This window comes from Heliangelus exortis, chromosome 3, assembly GCF_036169615.1.
Source record: "Heliangelus exortis chromosome 3, bHelExo1.hap1, whole genome shotgun sequence".
In the NCBI taxonomy this organism is placed as follows: Eukaryota; Metazoa; Chordata; class Aves; order Apodiformes; family Trochilidae; genus Heliangelus; species Heliangelus exortis.
Window position 1 is genome coordinate 38,816,056 of NC_092424.1, and position 11,480 is coordinate 38,827,535.

Genomic DNA, 11,480 nt, shown 5'->3' on the forward strand with positions numbered 1-11,480 from the left:
GCTTTCACATATTCTCCAACATTGAACAAGTAGTGACCAATTCAGTATCTCTTTGGTGTAATTAAATCCCATTTGAGAGAACCAAGCACAGGTGATTCAGTGATTTGGAATTAACAGGAGCTAACCATCTAAACAACTGCGTGTATCTATTTCTGGACATCCCAGTTCAGCAAGAAGAAAAGCCCCTTCAACTGTACTCTCAATTCATTACTACAGCTCTTCTTCCTGCCACTTTAAATCAAGAATGAGAAAACTAATGGCAAGTTTATCGATTAAGGAATTCTTGGTTTATACAATTCTTTTTTAGGTATTAACGTCTATTACTTAGGTTCTGTATTTGTAAACCAGAACCAAAAAAAAAAGAGTTGATTTATCAACACTGAGACATTTTTACTTAAATGAGTTTAGCAATGACAACAAGGAAAGGTAGGGAGTACGGCACAAAATTAACAAAGTGCTGCTGCATTACAAAAGAAATTAGGGCTAAAACAAACACGTCATTTTCTAGATGGCTAGAGTGATAAGAAAGGCATTTTTGTTTGGTTGGCTTTTTTGTTCTGCAAACAATGTAGGTTTCAGCATGAGAAAACCGCTGTCATTTGCTTCAGACACATCCAGTGGCACTTAATCCCACTTTGGGCCAAGAATTAGTAGCTGTGGAAAATACTAAGATATCTGTTAGATACCCAAGAGTAATTAATATAAATACACAAGTTTGACAAATTTGGTTGAACATAATCCCAAGTGCTAGAAAAGCCCCCTGCCATTCATCAGTTAAGTGTGTTTATAAAAAACAGACCAGGACCTGCATGAACTGCAGTTGCTGGATTTAAAGTGCTGCAAAGGAGTGAGCAGCATGTGTTAAACTTTAGAGATTCTTATTCTACTGAGCGTTAATATGACACACTTGGTTACCACACTAAAAACACATATGGATGGTTGTTCTCTCCTGAGAATATCATTACAGCTTTTTTTCAGACATTTAGTGAAAAGTAAAGCCTCAGAGACTGTACAATTATGACAGCTACTGCCAACTCCACTTTTCTTCAGATCCTGCTGTAAGTGGATTAAGTCCTAAGACAAGGAATAAAACATCCCAATGACCAAACACTGCAAATAAAACCAGCAGTTCAGCAAGATATTGTACCAATTTTTTCAGCTGCATCCTTTTGTCTCTCCCTAACTCACCAACACTCAGTTCAACACAAGATGCAGTCTTTCCCCTTCCAACAGGAAGGGAAGGGAGGGAGAAAACAACTGGGAAAAAAATAGTGGAGAAAACAACACAAACCCACCACCATAGAATACATCAAGACTCCTATATGCTAATCAAGTTTCTGGGTCTGATTTTACCAGTGGCAACTGTACTACTATTACCATACTAATAGTTCTTCTTGACACATTAATCAGTAATAAATGCTCTCTAATGATTCAAGGGTTCTTAGGGGTGTAGGGGAGGCTAGACCTGTATTATTTGCCTTTGGCATAAATAACTACATGGACTTGAAAAGAATATTTCCAACTCAAGATGAAGAAGCAGCAAAGGAGCTGAACTTGGAAACTGCTCCACAGATCAAAAGTTAAACAAAAAACAAAAAAACAGCCAGGTTTGGTGTTTGATACTGGTTTTTTGTTTGTTTTTTCAAAAAGTTTCATAATTCTGCAGCCTGCAATCGGGACAGTCCAATAACCAAAGGCAGGTTTTGAGCACACATTTCTCCCCATCATTCAGCCTTGGGTATCTCAATTGGATATTTACAAATGCAAAACTAAATCCAACATGATTAGGATTGCCATAACACACAACACATATGAAACTACGCACTGAACTCCCCTATTTGACCTTAAAACACTTAGTGCTTTGTATGCTTGAACATGCATATTAAAAGTACCACAGAGGGGCATATCTGAGAGACTCTGGGTCCCTGCATCTCAGGGGCAAAAAAGCAGAGGAACTTGGTAACCCCTTCAGCAAAAGGCAGGCAGAGTCAGTACCTTACCTTCAAAACAGATTCCTCTCTATATGAAGCTTTTATAAAACTTTGCTCTTGCAAGTGAGCAATGAGAATTGAAACGGCATTTTAATTACACACAAATCTCCTGGAAGATGTTTCCAACAGCCTTAGCTGCAACTAGTTTTCTGCCTGCAGCTGTACAAAGTGCCTTCAAAAGTTTGCAGGGAGACCAGTTCTGTGCCGTAACACAGCTCCAGCCCTGCTCTTACTCTGTTCGTCAGTTCTCATTAAAGAACCACCCTGGGAGAACATGGACCAACCCTTAATTATCAAGAAAGTAATTAAGAAAAGCAAAAGTATTATCAGTGGGTTTGAACTCAATATTTAGCAGTCAGTGCTTTTTCCTTTAAAAAAGAAAGTTCTTCATAAAAATGCTGAAAACGACTGCACTCAGACCTTGATGGGAAGAGTATGACAGGTTAGTGCAGCCAGCTTTACAAGGATGCCAACAGCACCTGGGAAAGGCAAAGGCAAACCTAACAAGATTTGATTTCAAAACTAAAACCTGGGTAGGAAGTAAAAAAATCTTCTGTAGTTTACCTCTCTAGTAAAGGAGGTACTTGGCAAGAAAAGTCAGGCAGGGCTACATGCTGAAGAGCAATGAGAATGAATACAAAAGTTTTGTCTACCCCCTTCACTTAGAATAAAAAGTGCCTCCTAGCTGGCCAGAATCATCAACATGGCAGTGGAAAGCAGTAACTGGAGCAGAAGACTGGCAAATACAGTCTAGTCTCTCTAGCCAAAGAAACACTGAGTTCTGGCCAGCTAGCACACATAAACGTGCCTCCCTGGATAGAAAAAACTCACCAGCACTTGTGAGATCTGGTTTGCATTCAGGAACATTCAGGAACATCACCATATGGAGAGAGACCACCATCCTCACAGCTGGTCAAGAAGCAAAATTTGGCCTGAATCTCATGTTTACAGCTTACCCTCCATCCCCTCCACACCAAGGGTTCGAGTTCACATGCCAGGCTATGAATTCACACAGACAGGAGACAAGCTGGAATGCACAAGTGGCAGTAACAGGAACATACACTAGAGCCTAACAGAACCCTTTCTCCATCTGCCCTTGAACACAAAAACAGCATTTTTTAAAAAAGCACAGCATTAAGGACTTGTGCAGGAAAAGCCAGTTATAGTTGGCTGTGTGTAAGCAATGCCTGAGAATATTTAGCTTCTCTGTTGAAAACAGAAACTTAAATGTCTGGTAGCAGTGTTTTGCCTCCCCTTACCTACAGAAACATGTTTTGTCAGTTTTAAAAGAAGTATGCAAGAAAACTCATTTCCCCTGGGAAGAGTTCGACAGGAGCAGCTATCCTCCAATAAGATAAATTTATTTGTGGTTTAATGATTTTTTCCTCAGAACTGTGCACTTCATTTCTATCACAGACAAAAAGGCCGAATCCTATCCTTCACACTAGTCTTTTGCCTTCTTGGCTTGAAACATACACACACAGTGATAGGAATGATGAAAGATAAGAAACAAAACTTCACATAAGACCCACTAGTGTGTTTTTGTTTTTCTTCTTCTCCTCCTTGTATATTTCTCCATTATTTGTAAACACACCAGGCAAAAAGCTTCCTCCTAGCCAATATAAATATTATACTTCCACTGTACTAATTTCTCTTGGTGTTTACATTACTCTCCACAGTGATCAATACAAAGTATCAAAGTGGCAAGGTCCGCATAAAACACTTGTCCTGCAGTTTTCATGCTCTGGAGTTTGACAACGGGATTTTATAAACTGCACAGGATGAGGGTCCTTAAAAAAAAAAAACAACCGTAAATATTTCCTGGAGGGGGGACGGGGAAGGAGGTGTGCTTTGACAGCCCTCGTACCCCAAACATGTCACCTTGACTGTTCCATACTAGGAGCTAAACTCAAATGCATAACGGCAGTGATACCACTAAATCATAATTTTCCTGGAAAACATACGCACTAAAAATAAGAAAAGGGCACGGCGATGACGGCATGCATCTAACTTTTCGGCCTGAAGTACTTCCACAAGGTGACTCGGGGGCGAGAAGCCTTCAGGAGAGGAGCTGTTCCTTCCCCCACCAGCCTCGCTTCCCTCAGCCCCAGGGCCCGACTCCTCACAAAGTTGCTCAGCGATAAGCGCGGTGCGGAGCAAACACCCCCAAATTCCAACCACACGGGGTTCTTTCCCCTCCCTCCTCTCGGCTGCCTGTAGGGAAAAAACCCCAGGTGAGACGAATTTAGGGGTGTTTCTGGTGGAAGAGCCCAGGGCCAACAGCGGAGCGCACGGAGCACACCCCTACCCCCACCCCGTCCTCTCAGCCCCGGGCGGCGGGAAGCGGTGCCGGGCACCCCCCGGCGAGGCGACGGCTCCGAGGGGACGGGGCAACCTCCCCACACACACACACCTCTCTCACGGTTCAGCGTGAAGTAAAACCGTGAGCAGCGGGCCCGGGCCCGGCACCAGGAGGGGCGTTAATACCTTTCTCCTCCCGCCAGAGCTTTTTCCGCTTGTTGCCGGAGTACATGGTGGTGTGGCTGGCGGCGCCTCTGAGCTGCAGGTTCCCCAGGCTCACGAGGGGGTGGATGAGACGCCGCGCCAGAGCCGACCGATACCGACGCCGCTGCGCCGCTCTCTGCTGCCGCTGTTTGCTGCTGCTGCTGCTGCCGCCGCTGCTCCCCGCCGGCTTCAGCTCCGCGCCCGCCACCCGGCTCCGCACAGCGCCCGTCAGCTGGGTCACGCCTCGCTCTAACCCGACACCCCCGCAGTGCCCGCCCCCCTCCCCGCCGCCCGTTGGCTCCGGCAAACGCCGCTCAGCAGCCCCCTCCTCCGCCCGCCGTTGCCGTCGGACCGGGCCCGCCGAACACACCGGCGAGAAGGGGCCTGAGGACGGCGAAGGAGATGAACCACGGGGGCTGCGTTCCGTGTGTGTGGCGGGGGGAATGCGGGAGGACGCCGGGTCGGGTAAGGGTGGTGGGTGCTTGGGTGCGACAGTGGCTCCGCTGCGTGGCGGCAGCGCTCGGTGCCCCCAAGAGGAGCGAGTGAGCCGGCGGGCGGGCAGGCGGCCGAGCGCACCCCCCGCCCCGTCCCGCCTGCTGATGCCGCCCCCCTCCCCGCCTCCTCCGCGGGGTAGGCGGGGCACAGCGCCCTCTACTTCCGGGTTGTCGGCCGTTACCGAGGGCGCCGCCGATTGGCCGGGAGGGTGGGAGCCGTTGCTAAGCGACCGCGTCGGGGCCCGGCGGGGCCGCGGCCTGCGGGACCCGGGGGGGCAGTACAACCTGGCCCGGATGACCGAGTCCGCCCTCCTGTCAGCGTCCACCCGGGTTCTCTACCCTCGCGGCAGCAGGACTGAAAGCGGAGCCGGCATTGGTGCCTTGGGACGCGGGCGGGGGGAGGCAGGTGCCGGGCTGAGTTGCAGGGATTGCGCTCGGCTGTACCCGCTCTGATCCTCGCGCACCGCTGCAGACCCTCTCCTCGAGGGGGTCAGGGCCCACCCGAGGACCACAGGTCAAAAGCAGACGCCTCCGTGTCTGTTCCACGCTCCATTTTCGGTATTGAGATTAATTTCAAGCTCGTCCACAGAAACACACAAACTTCCGAGGACTAAATAAATAAATATAAAAGCAGTAAGGATCCCTGCAGCTCTACAGATCCTATTAGCTTCAGTTAGATCCATGTGGAGGTCAAGGCCCTTCCTCGTGCAGGTGAATAGATTTAGCCCTGGAACACAAGGGGTGCTGGCGGGTGCTTAACTTGGAGCTTCGCAGGAGTTACAAGGGATTGGGACAACAAAAGAGACCCTCACTGCCATCGCCTGCCTCACAGTCCTTATGAACCAGCACGACTCTGCCTAAATAGAGTAGTTCACAGTGGGACGTCGATGTCTGGTTGAAGTCAAGCATGTGAAGGTATTCACATGACAAATGGACTATTTTCACTAGATTATATAAAGTATATTTTATGTACACCTTCAGGTCGAGAACAGGCTTTTGTTTGGTGGGTGGGCACACTCTTTTGCTTGGCTTGTAACAAAGAAAGATGAGGCACAACCTAGCAATGTTTAAGCTTCTTACCGTTTCTGATAAACATGTTATCACCTGTACTATTACCATTAATCCCAGGGCATGGTCTTATTTCACTCACAGATGCAAAACAGCTCTTGGATTTTACCTCATAACCAGCTAAAATCAGACTAAGATTCCTCTTTACAAAGCATATTTCAATATTTGTATTAGATCATCTCCTATTATTATCTTCTATCTTTACTTGATTTCTTCACTTTGCACATGTGAAATGCTATGGTAGCCCAACCACAGATTTTCTCATCTTGATAATAATAGTGAGAGAGCAGCCAACAGGTGAAGAGGCATTTAAGAAAGATAACAGAGTTGTGCTTGTTTGCCTGGTGTAGAGCAGATATTTGAACCCATATCCTAAATCACTGCATATTTAACAAGTCACTGAATATTCCAGTGTCCTGTGGGATCTGTCCCATATTTTATAAATCAATGTTTATTCGACCAGAAGGGGAGAGAAAACTCTTTTTCCAGTAAAGGGTATCTGTATGCATTCTTTAGTTTCATTTATAAAATGCTGCTACAATAGCCATAATTTTGGAAAATATTGTAAATGTTCACATATAAAGGGAAGAAATTACGAAGCCTGATGTTTACACCAACACCAAAGTGGAAGGCCAGATAAACGATGGGAGTAAAACTTTATTCAGCTTAATAGAAATACTCAAATGTTCCAATTCTTGTAAGAAAATTATTATTGTATTTTACTTTTTATTTTCCCCTCAGTTGCTGGTGGTACAATTGATTCCACTGAAGCAGTAAGAAATTATGTCACTGACTTCAATATGAGCATGACCTGTCCTCTGCTTCTTACACTTCTGGATTCTGAAGGCCTTAAAACCTTCCAAAGATCACAGAATCACCAGGTCAAGTAAAATCATAAGTCATTTCCCAGCTAACTTGGGTAGGTCTTCCACACTGTTCCTGATGGGAACAAAACATTCAGCTTTGTAGATCTAAAACATGAATAATCACTCCACAGCTGTCTGCAAGCATGACATTCCCACAGCCAGCACTAGAATAATATATGGTAAATCAGCTGTTAGAAATGCTGTTTGGGGAACACACCTATTTTCTTTAAGAGGAAAGATGGTTTTCCCTAGTTGAGTACATGTAATGCCTGCCATGGATGAATTTTAAAGGGACAAAGGCACAAATATACCAGTCTCAGTCTTTCCCTCTGTCGAGTTTTTGGCTCTCAGTCAGGGGAGGAAAGAAAACCTCCACACAACAAGAATCATAGCCCTGCTCCCAGGGTGAGGGCAGCAGAATAACACACTGCAGTGAAAAAAACAGAGGCTACGTCTTTTCCTTCCTGCAACAGATCAGCACACACAGAGGCATGACATTAAATGTAAGTACATTTTATTATCCTTTTTATAACACTGTGATCAGAGGTTTAGCCTGAAGTGGAAAGTTTTCCCATTGTTACCAAGCAAGGAATGTCTCCCAGCAGTGTCCTAAAAGCAGAGTGATGCTTAGACACAATATTAATTTGTATGACACAAAAGAGTAATTAACTCTGCCTCCAGGCAGACACTTAACTGTCCATGGAAATGAATGAGATTGTTCAAGGACAACACTAGATTTACAGCAAAGACACAGAGTGAGCATGAACAGAAATCCCAGGAGTTGCTAATGAGGAAGAAGAGAGGACAAGTCTACACAAAACCAGCAGTGCAAGGGAGAAGGAGAAACAAGGGGATGGAAGCATGGAAATCAAAGACAGTGATCTTTCAGAGGAGAAATTGAGAAGAGTGATTGGCAGTATCAAATGTGGTGGGAAAAATTATCTAAAAAGCAGCATTTCAGTACTAGCATGAAAACCAGTGAGGCTGCCAAATAGGAGATAGTTTTTCTGAGAAAACTGTAATGAGCTGAATACAGGATAGAGTAAAGCAATGCTCAGAAGGCTTTAAAATGTTCGATTGACATTATGTGCATGAAAACAAGACTATTAGAAAATTGGTATTTGTTTAATGATCTGGGTGTGTTTAGTTGATCCAAGACCTAGTGAACGCACTGGTGACATTTTACATCAGAAGACAGGAAAACTGGAAAAGGTCCAAAAATAGCATTTAATAAATATATAGCCTGGGCAGAATATAGGATTCTACTAATAGCTCTAAAATGAACGTTTAACAGATGGCTAGAGTAATGACCAATTAGAGAGTTCTTGTTAGACATATAATAGGAAATGTATATTAATACATAAGTGAATACTACAATATAAGTGAATAAACGTATCAAAGGAGAGCCAGAGATTTGATTTAAACTACTGGATCATCCATCCAAACTAGCATTAAGGCACTTAACACAGCATTACAATTGCCACCAGCCAATATAAAGGCAGTGACCAAAATAAGGGCAGTGTCATGGCAGATTCCATGCAGAGCCTATAGAAGAGTAAAGCTCAGCAGGGTCTGACCCCTGGAGGAGCCAGGTTGTGCCTCCTGGATGAGCAGTGGCTCTGAGATGGTTGTGGGGTCAGCTGTCGTGTGGGGTACCAGGCACACCAGAAGAGAGGAAGGAGAATGTTGGTCTGAGACGCAGATCTTAAAGGAAAGATAAAAATATCAGTGGCTGGTGAACTGGAGAGAAAGGGAATTGAAGTCTGTCATCCCAGATCTTGATAGTTTTAAAAATATCTGAAAAATTCCGTGAAAAAGAGAGGAGGGCACTTAGACGAGGCAAAATGATACTGAATTCATGAACGCAACATGATGCAGGGCCTGGGCCTGTATTTGTAGACATTGAACTAAAGGCAGCAAAACCGAGCAGTTCTGTGAGAAAAGCCTCTGTCTTTAGCAGGAAGAAAATTTATATTCTTAATCACAGAAGCAGTTGTCAGTGAAACCACAAAGCAGTTTCAAATATGCCCATGAAGTACACATTTCCTGTAAAGTAGGTATGTTAATATCAAAGGTCTGTAATACGAGTACTTCCCTATACTTCACTTCAAAAAGCTTATTTATATGGATAATAAAATTCACATATTTGCAGTAAACGCTACCAATAAAAAGTATTTTTGTTTCTATTGTTGTTGGGTTTGTTTTTTAAATCACACAGGGCAATGTTTGTATGGCCATGTTTACTTCATATTTTTCAGATTTTATATTATTTTCTTATTTTCTAAAAAATCTAAAACAATAAAACAGTACACAAGCTACAAACACAATCCATAGATGAACTATTTTTTCAATGTTTTTAACAAACAAACAAAAATTATCTCCTTTAACACAAAATATGCTGAGTTTTTCATCTTTTTTAACTAGAAACTGTCTTGGTTAGAATTTAATTTCCAGAGTTTCTTGTACTGATGTGTCTGGTACATGAAACATAAAAATTGAAATTAAGAGAAATTAAAAGAACAGTAAACAGCCCTTTTCATTGCATAAAACAAAAGTAGCCCTTATTTCATCAGTACTTACACTGTTTATTAAACTTTTCATTGGATACAGTGGAAAGGGTAAATATTAAATCAGGATCTTAAAAAATCTTAAATATTTTTGAATTTTACTAATATAAGTATTTTAATTGACAGACATTTCAAATGCAATTTTTCATTAAGATTATTACTTCTTTGATTTCTGACTCACTGAAAAAAATTAAAAATCAACAAATCATTATGGACAGTTTCACACGTTATGAGAGACTTTCTACCTCATGTATGTAAAGGTACATTTTTAAAGGTATAATTTCCTTAGCTATTAAACAAAACAGATTTATTATACCGAAAGCGGCAATATAAAAATCTAGAATGGGTTTATGCATTATTTATATTTAATAAAAATGTACTTCAACCATCATAATTCTTACTTATCAAAGCTTACTTGTGTAGCAAACTGTGTTATGCATGTTCTTCTTGATTTTTATTCAATCTCATGCTAATGCCCCCTTCCCACCTCAGGGAATTCAAGTGCAAATTTACAGCCCCAGTACATTAACCATGAAGCCTCTCCTTCTGCCCAGTTGTATGACGTGGTAAAACTGCTCCCAGTTTCACGAGGCTTCCAGAATATCATTAATAAAATGTCACCTTTTATCAGCACGTTCACCCTCAGATGCGTTAACGTGCATTTAAGACACAAAATGCACACCATTCATCTTTCATTTGACGGTTGCATCCTACCCTCTGAACATTCAAGCTCGTAGCACATCTGGGTCAAGGTTCTGTTAATAAAATGATGTCTAGTGACAGGTAGAGAGGGAATTAACCGACTGCAAACATTTGATAAAATGTTACCTGTAGTTTCTCTGGTTTGGTGCCCTGGGCAAATGAGCTAAAGAGGAGGCAAGTAACTACAAGCTCCATTTATCCAACTGGGTGACTGGAGAGAAAGATGAAAGGCAAGATACTTGCATGTTACTTACAGTTTTATTATTTAAATCCATTTTGACAGGGAAATTCACTTTGTCCCATCAAATAATGTGGCAACTGAACTATTTAAAGAAAAAAAGAATGCTTCCATACTGTTGATCTATTTGTTTACATAATTTACTATGGGTATTACTCTATGAGCAGTCAGATGCATGGCATTTTAGTTTAACATCTTCTATCTACTAAGATTATACTTGTATCTCAAAATTGTCTTTTTTTATAGGAAAGATATAAAACATTAAACACTTAAAACAATTTGAGATAATTATTCAATCAATCTAAGACATCAGTAAGGGACTCTTATTTACTAGTATTTAGATATACGCTTGTCTTTGTTTGACTTTTTAGAGCAATCACAAACACTTTTGCAAGAGAAATCTGTAGCTCCTTTAATACAGACCTATTTTTAAAGTCAACTACTTTAGAAAACTTTGTTCCAGCACAGTATTATCCCAACAAAGTTTGGTCTTAGAGTGTTGTCTTGGTTTTAACCCAGCAGGCTGCTAAATACCACACAGCTGCTCACTCCCCCCCTGGGGAGTGGGGGAAAGAATTAGAAAGGTAGAGAGATTTGTAGGTTGAGATAAAAACTGTTTAATAATTAAAATGAAGTAATAAAAAGCATAATAAAAACTCATTACCAAGAACAGGTAGTGAAAATTATAATAATAACAATAACAATAATAAATATGCAAACCAGTATTGCACCATACAACTCCCACCACCTTCTGACCAATGCAGAGCCTGTCCCTGGCTCCCAATCCAGGAAAAGAGAAAATCCCAAAACTGCAATTCTGGAAGAGAGAACAAGCCAGACCTCCCAGGTAACTCTCATTTATAAACTAAGCATTACATTGCATGATATGGAATATCCCATTGGGCAATCTGGATCCATCACCCTGACTGTGCTCCCTGCCAGCTTCTTGTGCACCTCCACCCCAGCAAATCATGGGAAGTTGGAAAGCACTTGTTTTCTTAGCAACAACTAAAACCAGCAGTGTATTAACAACATTCTTCTCATAACAA

At 42.4% G+C, this 11,480-nt stretch overlaps 1 protein-coding gene across 10 annotated transcripts in view; it reads right to left on the reverse strand.

The window, feature by feature from the left end:
• Positions 1–4,764, reverse strand: part of MACROD2 (mono-ADP ribosylhydrolase 2) — an 870,286-nt gene extending 865,522 nt beyond the window's left edge. For 5 of the 10 annotated variants that reach the window (XM_071740242.1, XM_071740249.1, XM_071740246.1 and 2 more), the window contains exon 1: positions 4,479–4,764. In XM_071740242.1, coding sequence (XP_071596343.1) covers positions 4,479–4,524 — 46 coding nt within the window. In that variant the 5' untranslated portion in view covers positions 4,525–4,764. The remainder of the gene's footprint in view (positions 1–4,478) is intronic. The other 5 variants (XM_071740245.1, XM_071740244.1, XM_071740241.1 and 2 more) reach the window with 1 other exon arrangement.
• Between the last annotated feature and the right edge of the window lie 6,716 nt (positions 4,765–11,480).